Source organism: Engystomops pustulosus, chromosome 6, assembly GCF_040894005.1.
Source record: "Engystomops pustulosus chromosome 6, aEngPut4.maternal, whole genome shotgun sequence".
NCBI lineage: Eukaryota > Metazoa > Chordata > Amphibia > Anura > Leptodactylidae > Engystomops > Engystomops pustulosus.
Window position 1 is genome coordinate 12,122,003 of NC_092416.1, and position 19,321 is coordinate 12,141,323.

Sequence of the window (19,321 nt, forward strand, 5' to 3'; positions counted from 1 at the left end):
GGAGATAGATAGATAGATAGATAGATAGATAGGAGATAGATAGATAGATAGATAGATAGGAGATAGATAGATAGATAGATAGATAGATAGATAGATAGGAGATAGATAGATAGGAGATAGATAGATAGATAGATAGGAGATAGATAGATAGATAGATAGATAGATAGGAGATAGATAGATAGATAGATAGATAGATAGATAGATAGATAGATAGATAGATAGATAGATAGATAGATAGGAGATAGATAGGAGATAGATAGGAGATAGATAGATAGATAGATAGATAGATAGATAGATAGATAGATAGATAGGAGATAGATAGATAGATAGATAGGAGATAGATAGATAGATAGGAGATAGATAGATAGGAGATAGATAGATAGATATGAGATAGATAGATAGATAGATGATAGATAGGAGATAGATAGATAGATAGGAGATAGATAGATAGATAGATAGATAGATAGATAGATAGATAGATAGATAGATAGATAGATAGATAGGAGATAGATAGATAGATAGATAGATAGGAGATAGATAGATAGATAGATAGATAGATAGATAGATAGATAGATAGGAGATAGATAGATAGATAGATAGGAGATAGATAGATAGATAGGAGATAGATAGATAGGAGATAGATAGATAGATATGAGATAGATAGATAGATAGATGATAGATAGGAGATAGATAGATAGATAGGAGATAGATAGATAGGAGATAGATAGATCAGTCTCTCCACTATCTGGTACACCCCATCACATGTCTCTTGCGTGTGACACATATGTTCTGGGTGACTATTATGCGGCACTTATAACACATCAATAAATAATCAGACACGAGCCGCACAGAACATATGGAGGATCCGAGGCTCCTGGAAGTGAAGCAGACGTCTCCTCCCGCTTCTTATGGGAGATTTTCCATCCATATGGTCCCATCAATTATTATGTTCTGTAAAGTGATTCCCCAAAGTCGGAGGGACTGTCACATCACGGAGACATGAAAAGAACATATCCAACGGAAAATCCCGGAACGTGGAGACCTTGGATCCCTCCAGGTTTATCTCTCCTTCCGTAATCCTGCTGCACAGATTCTTGCACTTATCTAGTGAGCACCTATAGCAGTGTTCATCCTGAGCCACCTGTTTCATGAATAGAATTCTGGTATCACAGTTAAGACTGACACTGATTAGAGAACTGGGGTTACGACCACCTGTCGTATATTACAAATGACCCTAATAACGCAGTAGATAGCGGGATGGCCCCAGGGACCGCCGTATGTAGCGTCCTGACCTCTGCACTCTGAGGGGGTAGTGTATGGACTCCTCTGCAGGCCATGAAATAGTGATTATTCCTTTAAATTAACTCATAAATCAGCCGCATCAACCACGTAGGATCCTTCCACCATCACCTCGTGATTTATGGCAAGAATAAAACCGTAACGTAGACGCAGACGATCCGCCACGGGACGTCCACGGAGATACATCTATTAAAGGTAAACATCCGGACTTGCCCAATTACAGGGGCTCTCACCTGCCCCCTTTAAGACCCATTAAGGTATCTGCGGACTTCTCCTTGCAGTGGCCTCTAGTGGAGGATCTTGGTATTACAAGTCGACCACTGAAATGAATAGTCGCCGAAACTTCCGGAGAACCTTAGATGAAGCAGAGCTGAATCGGTCACCAAACTCTGGATGAGCCATTGACTAACTCAGCTCTGCTACATGTGACCGGCTCAGCACTGCTACATGTGACCGGCTCAGCACTGCTACATGTGACCGGCTCAGCACTGCTACATGTGACCGGCTCAGCTCTGCTACATGTGACCGGCTCAGCACTGCTACATGTGACCGGCTCAGCTCTGCTACATGTGACCAGCTCAGCACTGCTACATGTGTCCGGCTCAGCACTGCTACATGTGACCGGCTCAGCACTGCTACATTTGTCCGGCTCAGCTCTGCTACATGTGACCGGCTCAGCTCTGCTACATCTGACCGGCTCAGCACTGCTACATGTGTCCGGCTCAGCACTGCTACATGTGACCGGCTCAGCACTGCTACATGTGTCCGGCTCAGCACTGCTACATGTGACCGGCTCAGCTCTGCTACATCTGACCAGCTCAGCACTGCTACATGTGACCAGCTCAGCACTGCTACATGTGACCGGCTCAGCACTGCTACATGTGTCCGGCTCAGCACTGCTACATGTGTCCGGCTCAGCTCTGCTACATGTGACCGGCTCAGCACTGCTACATGTGTCCGGCTCAGCACTGCTACATGTGACCGGCTTAGCACTGCTACATGTGTCCGGCTCAGCACTGCTACATGTGACCGGCTCAGCACTGCTACATGTGACCGGCTCAGCACTGCTACATGTGTCCGGCTCAGCTCTGCTACATATGACCAGCTCAGCACTGCTACATGTGACCAGCTCAGCTCTGCTACATGTGACCGGCTCAGCACTGCTACATGTGTCCGGCTCAGCACTGCTACATGTGTCCGGCTCAGCTCTGCTACATATGACCAGCTCAGCACTGCTACATATGACCAGCTCAGCTCTGCTACATGTGACCGGCTCAGCACTGCTACATGTGACCGGCTCAGCACTGCTACATGTGACCGGCTCAGCACTGCTACATGTGACCAGCTCAGCACTGCTACATGTGACCGGCTCAGCTCTGCTACATCTGACCAGCTCAGCACTGCTACATGTGACCGGCTCAGCTCTGCTACATGTGACCGGCTCAGCACTGCTACATGTGACCGGCTCAGCACTGCTACATGTGTCCGGCTCAGCACTGCTACATGTGTCCGGCTTAGCTCTGCTACATGTGACCAGCTCAGCACTGCTACATGTGACCGGCTCAGCTCTGCTACATGTGACCGGCTCAGCTCTGCGTCTTCTGTGACTCGGACTCTTTGACACGAGCCCCTCCTGATGTAAAGCTCCCGCCGTCCCCCGTGTCCTCGTTTTGGAACGTGGGCTACGACATTGTCTCCGAATTTGCAGAGCGCTGCGTCTGCGAGGAGCTGATAAAGCATTAATCAGATAATTACAGCCAGATTAAAACGATTCCTCCCCTGTGGAAACTTATTTCCCGTTTGCCTGTTTACCCGATTAAATTTATCAACAATTATAAGTTCCCAGAGAAAACAGCGGGAGCTCCGGGGGGGGGGGGGGGGGGGGGAGAAATGAGGGGCTCGGAAGAAGGGAAAGGGGGGGCTGGAGGGGAGAGAAATACCCTCTACACTACTCACTGCAGAGGCTCATCTGTAGGAAAGCTGGGTAGATGGTCCACAGGTGTCACCCCTAATACTGCGTCCCTGGAGAGATTAGTAGTCACCTTTGTGCATGTTAGTAGCAGCAGGACTGTGCACTGGGAGAGTGTCCTCGCACTGCTGTGCCTTCTCTGTGGCCTTTACTCAACTTCAAGTGACTGTTAAAGTATTCAACCAAAATACTTCCACAGTTTTTAGTTAAAGAAGAGCGTTCCCCACCTCACACATGTGGAGATCACCACAAACCATAATCTAGGGGCTGCTACACAGATTCAGGGGCACTTGGAATTTTCTTTGTAGCCCCCACCATTGCGGAGATATCAGACCCGGTATCTGACCATTGTAATCCTCTCCACTGTCAGAGAGGAGGAGCTGAAGCAGAAGAGAGGACGTGTGTTCTACTGATATTTTCTGATCCTGTCCATACAGCAGCAGCGCACAGTGTCAGAGAAGCTGCTGTGGAGTAATCATTGTGATCGCTCTGTGCCGATCTAGATGCTGTTTTCACACATTTACTAAGGGTCGCGGATAGCACTTTCGTCGTACTGTTCGCCTGTTTCCGGATTTGCACAGCTTTGACAGGTATTTAACAGGTGTCGGCACTTGGATTGTATCTTACGCGATCGGATTTTGACGCAGCTGCGCTGCTTCCATGCGACACAAATCAAGGGGGCGCGGCCGTCGGATGATCTGACTGATTCGGACTGAGTGCAGGATTTAACTTTTAAATCGCAAGACAATGCACTTACATGCACCAGGAAGAAGAAGGGGAACTCCGGGGACCTGAGCGAGGAAGCGACACATGCAGGATATCAGGTGCAGGATCTTAGTGACTCCCCGCACAGCGCATTATACACGGACAATGCACTTACATGCACCAGGAAGAAGAAGGTGAACTCCGGGGACCTGAGCGAGGAAGCGACACATGCAGGATATCGGGCGCAGGATCTTAGTGACTCCCCGCACAGCGCATTATACACGGACAATGCACTTACATGCACCAGGAAGAAGAAGGTGAACTCCGGGGACCTGAGCGGGGAAGCGACACATGCAGGATATCGGGGGCAGGATCTTAGTGACTCCCCGCACAGCGCATTATACACGGACAATGCACTTACATGCACCAGGAAGAAGAAGGTGAACTCCGGGGACCTGAGCAGGGAAGCGACACATGCAGGATATCGGGTGCAGGATCTTAGTGACTCCCCGCACAGCGCATTATACACGGACAATGCCCTTACATGCACCAGGAAGAAGGTGAACCCCGGGGACCTGAGCGGGGAAGTGACACATGCAGGATATCGGGCGCACGATCTTAGTGACTCCCCGCACAGCGCATTATACACGGACAATGCACTTACATGCACCAGGAAGAAGAAGGTGAACTCCGGGGACCTGAGCGGGGAAGTGACACATGCAGGATATCGGGCGCAGGATCTTAGTGACTCCCCGCACAGCGCATTATACACGGACAATGCACTTACATGCACCAGGAAGAAGAAGGTGAACTCCGGGGACCTGAGCGGGGAAGCGACACATGCAGGATATCGGGTGCAGGATCTTAGTGACTCCCCGCACAGCGCATTATACACGGACAATGCTCTTACATGCACCAGGAAGAAGAAGGAGAACTCCAGGGACCTGAGTGGGGAAGCGACACATGCAGGATATCGGGCACATGATCTTAGTGACTCCCCGCACAGCGCATTATACACGGACAATGCACTTACATGCACCAGGAAGAAGAAGGTGAACTCCTGGGACCTGAGCGGGGAAGCGACACATGCAGGATATCGGGTGCACAATCTTAGTGACTCCCCGCACAGCGCATTATACAGGGACAATGCACTTACATGCACCAGGAAGAAGAAGGTGAACTCCGGGGACCTGAGCGGGGAAGCGACACATGCAGGATATCGGGTGCACAATCTTAGTGACTCCCCGCACAGCACATTATACACAGACAATGCACTTACATGCACCAGGAAGAAGAAGGTGAACTCCAGGGACCTGAGCGGGGAAGCGACACATGCAGGATATCGGGGGAAGGACCTTAGTGACTCCCCGCACAGCGCATTATACACGGACAATGCACTTTTGGGAACTCCTCCAGACAGGTAAGAAAATGTGCCCCATTGTATTTGCAAAGGGTTTTACAATGGGGTTGCAATTGCATTTACATTGGGTTTGTGTTCACACTGTTTCTGTTTGCATCACAATTACGTTACATTGCGTTTATGTAATGCAATGAAGGAATATGAGCGGAATATAAACATAATGTTTGAATACAACATCTAGATGAGCATAGAGAGATCACAATGGGGAACATTTACTAAGAACAGTGCAGTGTGTACTACGTGCAGTGTTCTGTGTATAGTGCAGGGGGCGCCAGATTCAGGTTTTGTGGTGCTCGTTTTTTATTAATCTGCAGTTCTCCGGCAGAGTGCAACCTTTAACATGAGCACAGGACGCCCCTTCAGTGCAGAAATCTTTGTTGCATGAAGAATAGTGCAGCTGCACCACAAAGCGGTTGCGTGCACCAGAAATGTGTCTCGACACTTTATAAACACCTGTACAAGCAGTTTGCACTAAAAAGAATGTACAAAGTCAGGCTTGTTGTGTCGGATTGTCAATCCGTTTTTCCATCGCTTTGGAATGGCTGTCTTGGCCGCCACGAAGCCCCCGCTCAAGCACAATGAGGCACATTTACTAAGAGCTTTGCGCTGCACTTTTGTCGGACTGTTCACATTCTTCATGGCTAAAACGTCTTGCACAGTTATATAAGAAGTGTCTGCGCTGGTATAATGTCACACGTGACCCTTTTTGTGGTGCAGCTGCGCTGCTTCCATGCGACACAAATTAGAGGCGAGCCATCGGACGGTCCAATTGATTTGGACTGAGCGCCGTATTTAACATTCAAATTGTTTTGCACAACCTTTGTTATAGGTGCACCACAAAAAAGATGGTGAACTGTGTCGGACTAGTGTGGGGAAGCGACACATGCAGGATATTGGGCGCACGATTTTAGTGAATCACCGCATGCAGCGTAATAGACGGGCAATGCACTTTTAGTGAACTGTTCGAATTTTTAAGTAAATGAGCCCCAATGGGGCAGATTTACTTACCCGGCCCAATCGCGATCCAGCGGCGCGTTCTCTGCGCTGGATTCGGGTCCAGACGGGATTTATTAAGGTAGTTCCTCCGCCGTCCACCAGGTGGCGCTGCTTTGCTGAAAAGCATCGGAACGCGCTGGAGTTCACCGAGCCGGGCTGAGTGCAGGTAAGCACAAGCTCCGCGACAGATTTTCTTTTTTAAATGCGGCAGTTTTTCCGATTCCGTCGGGTTTTCGTTCGCCCACGCCCCCCGATTTCCGTCGTGTGCATGCCAGCGCCGATGCGCCACAATCCGATCGCGTGCGCCAAAATCCCGGGGCAATTCAGGAGAAAACGGCGCAAATCGGAAATATTCGGGTAACATGTCGGGAAAACGCGAATCGGGCCTTAGTAAATGACCCCCAATGTGTTCTCCACAGTAACTTCTCTGACACTGTCTGCTGCTGAAAAATTCTGGAGCACAATCCCTGATAAATGTGTCCTTATAACTAGTATAATACTGCCCCCTATGTACCAACATTATTATAAGGTGACCCGCCCTTCACAGATAAGGAATCCGTTTCGGAGAACTTCCATGTGGCTACAGACTGCATAGTAACACCGCCATCCCGGCACACAGACTCATTACCCTGGAATTTCATGGTGGGTTTCATCGCCGTCTTCCTCTCCTAATGGAACTTCTCTTCTGAAGTCTCCGTCTTCCCATTAAGATTTCCATTTATTTTGTGCTCATACTTTTTACAATTTTTTCCCGTAACTTCATCCAATTTATTTCCGAGTCTCCTCTTTGTCTCCTCCAATTATCAGACTACAAATAAAAAAAGACACAGTGCGGAGCTCTATCTTCTGTGCACAGCCCGAGCTGCACGGCTCCCAGGGCGGTCACAGAGAGCGCGGGCGCCCGGCAGCCTCGTAACTATTGCAGAATGTTTTTGACACCACGTTGTGGGTGCCGGCGAGTCTTCAGTCTCCGTCCTCGTCTCTCCTGCCTCCGAGGCTTGTTGTGTCGGATCGTCAATCCGTTTTTCCATCAGGTTGGGTTGGCAGTCACGGCCGCCACGAGGCCCCTGCACGGCGTTGCACCTGGAACCAACCGAGACTTTCTCCAACATTTCTCCTCGTCTTGGATGTTTTTGATTTTTTTTCTGTCTTTTTGATATTGTTTTTTTTGTTCCAGTCGACTTGGAAAATATCTTCCGCGAAAAGTGAGATATTCATCTTTCAAAGCAAACAGCAGCGGCTTCGCACCTTTGGGGGTTGAGTCCCGCGATTCTGTGACTTTAATAATCACTTCCTTAATTACCTTGTGTTGAAGAAAACAAACCGGCTTCTTCATCAAGACAGAAGCTTCCAAGGGAATATCTATCAGCCCAAGTGCATGCTTCAGAGCCTTAATCAGATTGTGCCCCCCCCCCCGCCACACTACTCAATCCGCTTTTCCCTGTTCCGATTTCCCTGAAAGGCCCCTTTATCTCTTCCCCGTTCACAAGTTTTATTGGATTGTGACGCTTCTTTAGCTCTTTGTTTTATCCACCAGACACATACAGTCATTATTAAGGGCTTTATATCCCCTCTACACTGCGAGCGCAACTTTACCGGGTTGGGTCAACCTACTATTGTCTGTTGACTAGAGGAAGGTCACTAGTCTTTTACAGTCATTTTATAATTTTCTGTTGAAATAGTCTAATTTTTGGATGTCAAAAGAGCTTCCTGTAAACCCAGAGATACCGTACTAAACTTTCCGTAAACAACTACAGCTGTTATAAAAATATTTTGCACATTGAATGAATCCATGGTCCAGTGGATGCCTGTTTTTTCGAGAGACACCAGGCCGGCTTTGGTATCATTAGGTTTTTACCTCTTGAAGAACACCAGGGAGGCCACCAGGTCAGTGCATCTTGAAGGCCACCAGGTCATTACATCTTGAAGGCCACCAGGGAGGTCACCAGATGACTACCCCTAGAATAACTCCAGGGAGGTCATCAGGTCACTACCTCTTAAAGACCACCAGTGAGGTCACCAGGTTGCTTCCTCTTGAGGAACACCAGGAAGGGCACAGGTCATTAACTCTTGGAGACGACCAGGGAGGCCACCACCTCAATACTTTTAGAAGAACTCTACGGAGGCCATCAGGTTACTATCTCTTGAAGACAATCAGGGAGGCCAACAGCTCCCTATCTTTTGAAGACCACTAGGGAGGCCACTAGCTCACTACTTTTACAAGAACACCAGGGAGGCCACCAGATCGCTACCTCTTGATTTGATCCCATTGTACGTAATGGAAAGTTTAGGAGTCAGAGACCTACAAGCAACTAGTTGTGGACACACTGTGTCACCTCTTCAGCCTGGCTACCTCTTGAAGACCACCAGGTCATTACCTTTTGAAAACCACCAGGAAGGTGACCAGCTCACTACCTCTAGAAGAACACCAGGGTGGCCACCAGGTCGCTACCTCTTGAATTGGTCTAATTGTAGACAATGGAATGTTTAGGGGTATGAGAAGTGTGAATCTGTAGGTGACCAACAAAAGAGTATGAGCTGAAGTCACTCAGGTGGATTATGTTCAAATCTGATATTCAGGCTGTAGGTAGCGGGTGAGTAACACAAATGTGTAGTCAAAAACAGGAAATGGTCAACACAGGAGATCAATACAAATAGTGAAGTATTTCATCTAAAACAAAATAAAATCTAAAAAACTTACCAGTGGGTTATGCAGAGCTCTATCTTCCGTGATAAGCCCGAGCTGTACGTCTCCCAGGGCGGTCACAGAGAGCGCGGGCGCCCGGCAGCCTCGTAACTATCGCAGAATGTTTTTGACACCACGTTGTAAGGTGCCGGCGAGTCTTCAGTCTCCGTCTTCGTCTCTCCTGCCTCCGAGGCTTGTTGTGTCGGATCCTCAATCAGTTTTTCCATGGTAACCTGCCTACCTCGTGAAGACCACCAGGTCATTACCTCTTGAATACCACCAGGGAGGTCACCAGCTCACTTCCTCTAGAAGAACACCAGGGAGACCACCAGGTCGCTACCTCTTGAATACCACCAGGGAGGTCATCAGCTCACTTCCTCTAGAAGAACACCAGGGAGGTCACCAGCTCACTTCCTCTAGAAGAACACCAGGGAGGTCACCAGCTCACTTCCTCTAGAAGAACACCAGGGAGGTCACCAGGTCGCTACCTCTTGAATTGGTCTAATTGTAGGAATGTTTAGGGGTATAATCAACCTTCAGTTTCGAGTTTGACCAAGTAACCTGCAGTAATGTCTGACCCCTAGAGGTCTCATAGTATATGTTATATTCTTAGACCTCTAAAACTCATTTTCTTCAATAGAGAGTTTAGAAACTATTAGTTATTGAGGACCCCATTTTGGGGCTCTGGGGGTTTGGAGCTGGTGGATTATGGAAGCAAAGCAATAGGTCTGGATGTGAGATTCCACCGCAGTTTCCCATGACAGGGTGTTCTGGAGCAGATTACTATTGTTTTCCGAATAATAACAATTCCTAGGGTTCCTCCCCTGAGACCACCAGCATTTACATCATTTAGCAATGTCTTGGCACGCGCGTCTACCCCGGGCCTCCTGCCAAACACCTACAACGCGGCTCCCTGCCTGCGCACCGAGATTCAGCACATGCTCTCTGCGGCTTCCCATTACTCTCCAGATTCCTCCTGCTGCACTCAGCAAAGCAGATCATTATCGCTACGTTCCCTTGTAGTGTCCTAAAACCCCAGAATATCAGAGTCCTTGAGATGTCCTCTGCCAAAAACTCATCACCGCTTCACTTTATCTTCTGTAAGGTCTGACATATCTCCATCTCAGTAGATATAATGCTCGGTGCCACCTACAGCCGTGGAGAAACCAGAACCTCCACTGGATCCGGATCATCTATCTATCTATCTCCTATCTATCTATCTATCTATCTCCTATCTATCTATCTATCTATCTATCTATCTATCTATCTCCTATCTATCTATCTCCTATCTATCTACCTACCTATCTATCTATCTATCTCCTATCTATCTATATATCTATCTATCTATTTATCTATCTATCTCCTATCTATCTATCTATCTATCTATCTATCTCCTATCTATCTATCTATCTATCTATCTATCTATCTATCTATCTCCTATCTATCTATCTATCTATCTATCTATCTATCTATCTATCTCATATCTATCTATCCATCTACCTCCTATCTATCTATCTATCTCCAATCTATCTATCTATCTATCTCCTATCTATCTATCTATCTTCTATCTATCTATCTATCTATCTATCTATCTATCTTCTATCTATCTATCTATCTATCTATCTATCTATCTATCTATCTATCTTCTATCTATCTATCTATCTATCTATCTCCTATCTATCTATCTATCTATCTCCTATCTATCTATCTCCTATCTATCTATCTATGTATCTATCTATGTATCTATCTATGTATCTATCTATCTATCTATCTCCTATCTATCTATCTATCTATCTATCTATCTATCTCCTATCTACCTATCTATCTATCTCCTATCTATCTATCTATCTATCTATCTATCTATCTATCTATCTATCTATCTCCTATCTATCTATCTATCATCTATCTATCTATCTCCTATCTATCTATCTATCTATCTATCTATCTATCTATCTATCTATCTCCTATCTATCTATCTATCCCCTATCTATCTATCTATCTATCTATCTATCTCCTATCTATCTCATATCTATCTATCATATCTATCTATCTATCTATCTATCTATCTATCTATCTATCTATCTATCTATCTATCTCCTATCTATCTATCTATCTATCTCCTATCTATCTATCTATCCATCTCCTATCTATCTATCTATCTCCTATCTATCTCCTATCTATCTATCTACTATCTATCTCCTATCTATCTATCTCCTATCTATCTATCTATCTCCTATCTATCTATCTATCTATCTATCTCCTATCTATCTATCTATCTATCTATCTATCTATCTATCTATCTCCTATCTATCTATCCCTATCTATCTATCTATCTATCTATCTCTTATCTATCTATTTACAGTACCTACCTTTTGTGGTCCACAACAGTCAATCTTTTCACAGTGCACAATCCCTTTAAGAGAGAAGTAGGGGGGGTTGGAGAGAAAACATCATATTCTGTATCTTTATCTGTAATAGAAGGAAACACTGACTGTAAACAGAAGTATTTCAAGGCTTCAGCAGCTCCGACTTTATTGTAAACATCACACAACAAGTTCTTCTTTTGATTTCTCGAAGCTTTCAAGGCCACTCGCGCCTTCAGGCAACATTGACGTCTTTAGTGAACTAGAATTCAACTTCCTCCTCCCGCTAATCTGGCTCGCTCTTATCTCATATGTATTGCATGTGTCTTTCTCTTGCCGTGTCCTCACCTGTTTTTTCTCCTTCTCTCTTCCAGAACCCGGCTCCGCCCCCAACCACAGCGTGACCTACACGGTATCGCCCGTCCTCCTCGCCCTCGTCTCCTTCACGTTAGTCTCCCTCTTACGTACAATCTAAAAAATTAGTCAAAAAAAAAAAAAAAAAACTAAAAACCACAAAGGAAAATTTAAAAAAAATTCTGGAAAATAATTCTTCTCGAGACGGGCAGCGGAAGAACATCAAAGCGACAACAGAAAAAAAAAAAAAAAAAAACATTTTACATTGCGACAAAATACAGAAACATTTAAAAAAAAAAAACATTTTAAAAAAATTACAAATTTTTTTTTTTTTAATTATTAGATGGAATCCAACACTGTGAGGGAGGACATTATGCATTTTTTTGGAAAAATAATTTAAAAAAACACAATAAAGCATCACTGACTTTTCGTGAGAGGCGGATTTTTTTTTTCCCCGGAGACCTCCGGAGTGGTCAACGTAGAAGAAGACATGGAGGACGCAACTGGGATGGATTCTTCTTTCGAGCGACGGATCGAGTGATTGCCGATCGAGATTGAACCTCGTTAGTGTTTTAGAAGACGTTATTTTTGGAAAATACATTTTTCGGTTCCCCTTTCAGCGCTGAGGAGACCGTGACCATCTTCAGATCTGGGAAGGGGGAGGAGTCTTACGTGTAGTTGCCCGATGTACCTCATCCCTCTCCATGAATGGATCTTCTCCAGCCACTCTCAATGTAACGAGTCAGCTCCCCTGCCTGACCTTGTGTTTCCACCACAGCTACCATGTACATGACCTTTAACCCCCCCTCACCGAAACCAACGCTGAGACTTCCAATGAAGTATGTGTGGACATCTACCCTACCTTCACCACCGCGGTGCAAGCTAGAACATTAACATAAGTACAATAGATGTCTACCAGGTCAGGTCTTCTCCAATATGTCCTAGAAGACCAACCCGGAACCTTCATCCTACAAAAAGTTGGACTTAGTGGATCATCAGGGCTTGGAACCTGCATCTCCTGTCCTCCAAACGTGTGGACATCTCAAGAAGAAGTTGGGTTGGTTGGAAATCCCCCCCCCCTTCCCCCGGTAGACCGTGGAGAACCATATTTGGTTGGGTGATGGGTGATTCATGGATGTTGTACCCAACATATCAGGGACAGCAGGGAGAGTATGCAACTAGAAACCTAAAAAAAAAATCTTCAGATCCTTAAAGGGATAATGCACAGTCCCTTCTAGATTCATCTGCCGTCATCCATCACCAGTGTCTGTGACATTCTTGTGGGTATTATACAGACCCTACGTCCCGAAACAGAAGGGGATCAAAGGGCCTTAAGTATTGTCTGACTGTTAGCTGTCTGTCTGCATGGTCCTATCACTGATTGCAAGCCCCTCCCCCCAGGCCCGCCCTGACCCCTCCCACCACCCCGCCCCCCCAGCCATTGCGTAATGCTGACATTGGAATGGACTCAATCCTCGCGGCCCGTTAATGTTTGTAATTTGCACTGTGTGGAGACCCGAGAGGCTTAGGTTAGTGAAATTATCCGGTTTCTGTTCAATTTTTTTTTGTTTTTAATTCCTAGGATCCCTAAAAAAAATCATCCGTCTCCTCATCCCCTTTACCTTAAAAAAATGGGCCTGCCCCAAGCGTGTCTTGTGTCCTGGCGTCTGTTTGTCCCATTCACTTCTCCATTACAGATACACGGGAGGCCGATGAGCGGAAAAAAAAAAAAAAAAAACTACCCACGGCCCCAAAAAAGAGCTTCCAAAATGTGCGTCAAAGCAATGCATTCTGGGATTTCACATTCTTGGTTCCTGCGCACGGGGGAAGGGGCGTTTTTTTTTTGGCGTTTACGTTGGGGCATATTAAACGGCTCATCATCGGTAAATTCTAGGCAGAATTTTAATTTTTTTTTTTTTTTTGTTGATTTATCTGGGATGTTTTTGTTTTATGTTTTTTTGGGTTTTTTTGCAAAACGATGAAAACAAAAAATACTTGTGAATATTGGCAACAAATGTATAAAGTGTTATAATATAACAGAGAGAAAAAAAACTCTACTTCACATCTGACTGGTGGTTTCTTTTATCGAATTTTGAAAGTTTTTGGGCTAAAATGTATTTATTAGGTTAATATCTCCCTACTGCCCCCTGTAGGTCACATCAGAGATGGATTTCTGTTATCTGGAGCAGAACCTCATGCAACCACCTGGAACACAAACATCAGTAACTTTAATTATATAAGTAACTTCCAAAATATGACAGACACAGCTTTATTTATTTTATATACTGTATATACTCAAGTATAAGCCGACCCAAATATAAGCCGAGGCCCCTAATTTTAACACAAAAAACTGGGAAACCTATTGACTCAAGTATAAGCCGGGGGTGGGAAATGTATTGGTCACAGCCCCCAGTCAGTATAAAGCGGACCAGCCCATATCCCCCAGTACAGCCAGTAGCCCCTGCCCCCCGGTATACAGCTAGCTCCTGCCCCGTATATATAGCCTGCCAGCTCCTGCAGTATACAGCTAGCTCCTGCCCCGTATATATAGCCTGCCAGCTCCTGTAGTATACAGCTAGCTCCTGCCCCGTATATATAGCCTGCCAGCTCCTGCAGTATACAGCTAGCTCCTGCCCCGTATATATAGCCTGCCAGCTCCTGTAGTATACAGCTAGCTCCAGCCCCGTATATATAGCCTGCCAGCTCCTGCAGTATACAGCTAGCTCCTGCCCCGTATATATAGCCTGCCAGCTCCTGTAGTATACAGCTAGCTCCTGCCCCGTATATATAGCCTGCCAGCTCCTGCAGTATACAGCTAGCTCCTGCCCCGTATATATAGCCTGCCAGCTCCTGCAGTATACAGCTAGCTCCTGCCCCGTATATATAGCCTGCCAGCTCCTGTAGTATACAGCTAGCTCCTGCCCCGTATATATAGCCTGCCAGCTCCTGCAGTATACAGCTAGCTCCTGCCCCGTATATATAGCCTGCCAGCTCCTGCAGTATACAGCTAGCTCCTGCCCCGTATATATAGCCTGCCAGCTCCTGCAGTATACAGCTAGCTCCTGCCCCGTATATATAGCCTGCCAGCTCCTGCAGTATACAGCTAGCTCCTGCCCCGTATATATAGCCTGCCAGCTCCTGCAGTATACAGCTAGCTCCTGCCCCGTATATATAGCCTGCCAGCTCCTGTAGTATACAGCTAGCTCCAGCCCCGTATATATAGCCTGCCAGCTCCTGCAGTATACAGCTAGCTCCTGCCCCGTATATATAGCCTGCCAGCTCCTGCAGTATACAGCTAGCTCCTGCCCCGTATATATAGCCTGCCAGCTCCTGCAGTATACAGCTAGCTCCTGCCCCGTATATATAGCCTGCCAGCTCCTGTAGTATACAGCTAGCTCCTGCCCCGTATATATAGCCTGCCAGCTCCTGCAGTATACAGCTAGCTCCTGCCCCGTATATATAGCCTGCCAGCTCCTGCAGTATACAGCTAGCTCCTGCCCCGTATATATAGCCTGCCAGCTCCTGCAGTATACAGCTAGCTCCTGCCCCGTATATATAGCCTGCCAGCTCCTGCAGTATACAGCTATCTCCTGCCCCGTATATATAGCCTGCCAGCTCCTGTAGTATACAGCTAGCTCCTGCCCCGTATATATAGCCTGCCAGCTCCTGCAGTATACAGCTAGCTCCTGCCCCGTATATATAGCCTGCCAGCTCCTGCAGTATACAGCTAGCTCCTGCCCCGTATATATAGCCTGCCAGCTCCTGTAGTATACAGCTAGCTCCTGCCCCGTATATATAGCCTGCCAGCTCCTGTAGTATACAGCTAGCTCCTGCCCCGTATATATAGCCTGCCAGCTCCTGCAGTATACAGCTAGCTCCAGCCCCGTATATATAGCCTGCCAGCTCCTGTAGTATACAGCTAGCTCCAGCCCCGTATATATAGCCTGACAGCTACTGTAGTATACAGCTAGCTGCTGCCCCGTATATATAGCCTGCCAGCTCCTGTAGTATACAGCTAGCTCCTGCCCCGTATATATAGCCTGCCAGCTCCTGTAGTATACAGCTAGCTCCTGCCCCGTATATATAGCCTGCCAGCTCCTGCAGTATACAGCTAGCTCCTGCCCCGTATATATAGCCTGCCAGCTCCTGCAGTATACAGCTAGCTCCTGCCCCGTATATATAGCCTGCCAGCTCCTGCAGTATACAGCTAGCTCCTGCCCCGTATATATAGCCTGCCAGCTCCTGTAGTATACAGCTAGCTCCAGCCCCGTATATATAGCCTGCCAGCTCCTGCAGTATACAGCTAGCTCCTGCCCCGTATATATAGCCTGCCAGCTCCTGCAGTATACAGCTAGCTCCTGCCCCGTATATATAGCCTGCCAGCTCCTGCAGTATACAGCTAGCTCCTGCCCCGTATATATAGCCTGCCAGCTCCTGTAGTATACAGCTAGCTCCTGCCCCGTATATATAGCCTGCCAGCTCCTGCAGTATACAGCTAGCTCCTGCCCCGTATATATAGCCTGCCAGCTCCTGCAGTATACAGCTAGCTCCTGCCCCGTATATATAGCCTGCCAGCTCCTGCAGTATACAGCTAGCTCCTGCCCCGTATATATAGCCTGCCAGCTCCTGCAGTATACAGCTATCTCCTGCCCCGTATATATAGCCTGCCAGCTCCTGTAGTATACAGCTAGCTCCTGCCCCGTATATATAGCCTGCCAGCTCCTGCAGTATACAGCTAGCTCCTGCCCCGTATATATAGCCTGCCAGCTCCTGCAGTATACAGCTAGCTCCTGCCCCGTATATATAGCCTGCCAGCTCCTGTAGTATACAGCTAGCTCCTTCCCCCCCAGTATATATAGCCTGCCAGCTCCTGTAGTATACAGCTAGCTCCTGCCCCGTATATATAGCCTGCCAGCTCCTGCAGTATACAGCTAGCTCCTGCCCCGTATATATAGCCTGCCAGCTCCTGCAGTATACAGCTAGCTCCAGCCCCGTATATATAGCCTGCCAGCTCCTGTAGTATACAGCTAGCTCCAGCCCCGTATATATAGCCTGACAGCTCCTGTAGTATACAGCTAGCTGCTGCCCCGTATATATAGCCTGCCAGCTCCTGTAGTATACAGCTAGCTCCTGCCCCGTATATATAGCCTGCCAGCTCCTGTAGTATACAGCTAGCTCCTGCCCCGTATATATAGCCTGCCAGCTCCTGTAGTATACAGCTAGCTCCTGCCCCGTATATATAGCCTGCCAGCTCCTGCAGTATACAGCTAGCTCCTGCCCCGTATATATAGCCTGCCAGCTCCTGCAGTATACAGCTAGCTCCTGCCCCGTATATATAGCCTGCCAGCTCCTGTAGTATACAGCTAGCTCCTGCCCCGTATATATAGCCTGCCAGCTCCTGCAGTATACAGCTAGCTCCTGCCCCGTATATATAGCCTGCCAGCTCCTGCAGTATACAGCTAGCTCCTGCCCCGTATATATAGCCTGCCAGCTCCTGCAGTATACAGCTAGCTCCTGCCCCGTATATATAGCCTGCCAGCTCCTGCAGTATACAGCTAGCTCCTGCCCCGTATATATAGCCTGCCAGCTCCTGTAGTATACAGCTAGCTCCTGCCCCGTATATATAGCCTGCCAGCTCCTGTAGTATACAGCTAGCTCCTGCCCCGTATATATAGCCTGCCAGCTCCTGCAGTATACAGCTAGCTCCTGCCCCGTATATATAGCCTGCCAGCTCCTGCAGTATACAGCTAGCTCCTTCCCCCCCAGTATATAGCCTGCCAGCTCCTGCAGTATACAGCTAGCTCCTTCCCCCCCAGTATATAGCCTGCCAGCCCATGCCCCCCAGTATATAGTCTGCCAGCCCCTGCCCCCTGGTATATAGTCTGCCAGCCCCTGTAGTATATAGCCTACCAGCCCTGCCCCCCAGTATATAACCTCCTAGCCCCATAGTATATAACCTACCAGCCACTCTAGTATATAGCCTACTTATCCCCCCAGTATATAGCCTACCCATCCCCCCAGTATATAGCCTACCCATCCCCCCAGTATATAGCCTACCCATCCCCCCAGTTTGCCAGGCCTGTAATTAAAAAAAAAACACAAACATATCATAAGAAATTACACACAGAACCACAGGGACCTCCGTGAATAATCAGGGACAAAGGGGCAAATACCGCGGAGTAAGGAATGATACATTGTAACCCCAGGTGACCCAGCAACTCCTACCCCTAATCCCTGCCCATAACTTCCTACCCCTGAACCCCTAACTTATCCAAAATACCTAACTATGACCCTAATCCCTCTCCCTAAACCCTTACCCTAATCTACAGTCCCTGACCAAGGACTTGACCCCCCTACACTAATTCCCTGACCCCTGGAGAGGTAATAAATGGTGAAGAACTGGAGTTCCTGTGTCCTGCTGAATATTTGGGGCAGTGGAGAATCATCTTTGTTCCACATTTGCACTTGAGGTAAGTGATGACGGCGCCTCCGGTGGACACACGTTCACATTGCAGTGTCTGATGCTGTCGTCCTGTGTGTTAGATGCACAGATGTAGCAGTGTTGTGTTTGTTAGGTGGCGCAGCTCATATTCGGATGCAGCAGAGCTGAAACGTTCGGATGTAGCAGAGCTGAAACGTTCGGATGCAGCAGAGCTGAAACGTTCGGATGTAGCAGAGCTGAAACGTTCGGATGCAGCAGAGCTGAAACGTTCGGATGCAGCAGAGCTGAAACGTTCGGATGTAGCAGAGCTGAAACGTTCGGATGTAGCAGAGCTGAAACGTTCGGATGTGGCAGAGCTGAAACGTTCGGATGCGGCAGAGCTGAAACGTTCGGATGTAGCAGTGCTGAAACGTTCGGATGTGGCAGAGCTGAAACGTTCGGATGTAGCAGAGCTCACACGCGCGTTTCATGATGTAGCAGAGCCGGGTTTGTATCTCCTCTCTGCTATCCCAGCGTCCTGTGCACTGGGGATTAGCAGGATGTTGAGCGCGTTGCGATGCTCGGAGGTGGTTTATGGACTTCCTGCTGCGTCTCATTAGAGGGTCGGGCCGATGGCGCTGATTTATCTCTCGCATTCCTTCATTTCCCTATTAAACTGCGGCAGATCAGGCGTCGCCCCCTCCCCCGCAGCCTCCGCTGTCGCCATTTATTACGAATTAACAGATTGCAGCCAAATGAGCAGTCACCATCCACCCTCCGTATTTACTGCCTGTCATCAGCGCCTAATAAAGTGACTCTCACATTACACGATTATTTACTCGCCCGCCTTCATGTGGATCCATATAAAACAATCCCGGAACGTGAGAAAGAGGCAAACAGCGGCACGTCAGGGGGTGTTATGGGAGACTCGGCCCAAATCATGTATCTACACCGACATATCCTGGGGTCAAATGTAATGTTACATGATGAAAGCCACGCCCCAGGCTCCTCGGGGGCGGGTCCTGCTTTCTCATATTCTATGATGAAGATTTGTTCACTGAGTCTTAGACACAATCTACGGGGTGTGTCTAAAACTTGCTCCAGAGGT

The 19,321-nt window shown here is 47.5% G+C and overlaps 1 protein-coding gene across 1 annotated transcript in view; it reads left to right on the plus strand.

Annotated features, from left to right (window-relative positions):
* Positions 1-13,861, plus strand: part of IGLON5 (IgLON family member 5) — a 384,710-nt gene extending 370,849 nt beyond the window's left edge. Inside the window, exon 8 of the mRNA XM_072154976.1 lies at positions 11,813-13,861. Within this exon, the coding sequence (XP_072011077.1) occupies positions 11,813-11,913 (101 nt within the window). The 3' untranslated portion in view covers positions 11,914-13,861. The remainder of the gene's footprint in view (positions 1-11,812) is intronic.
* The last annotated feature ends 5,460 nt before the right edge of the window (positions 13,862-19,321 follow it).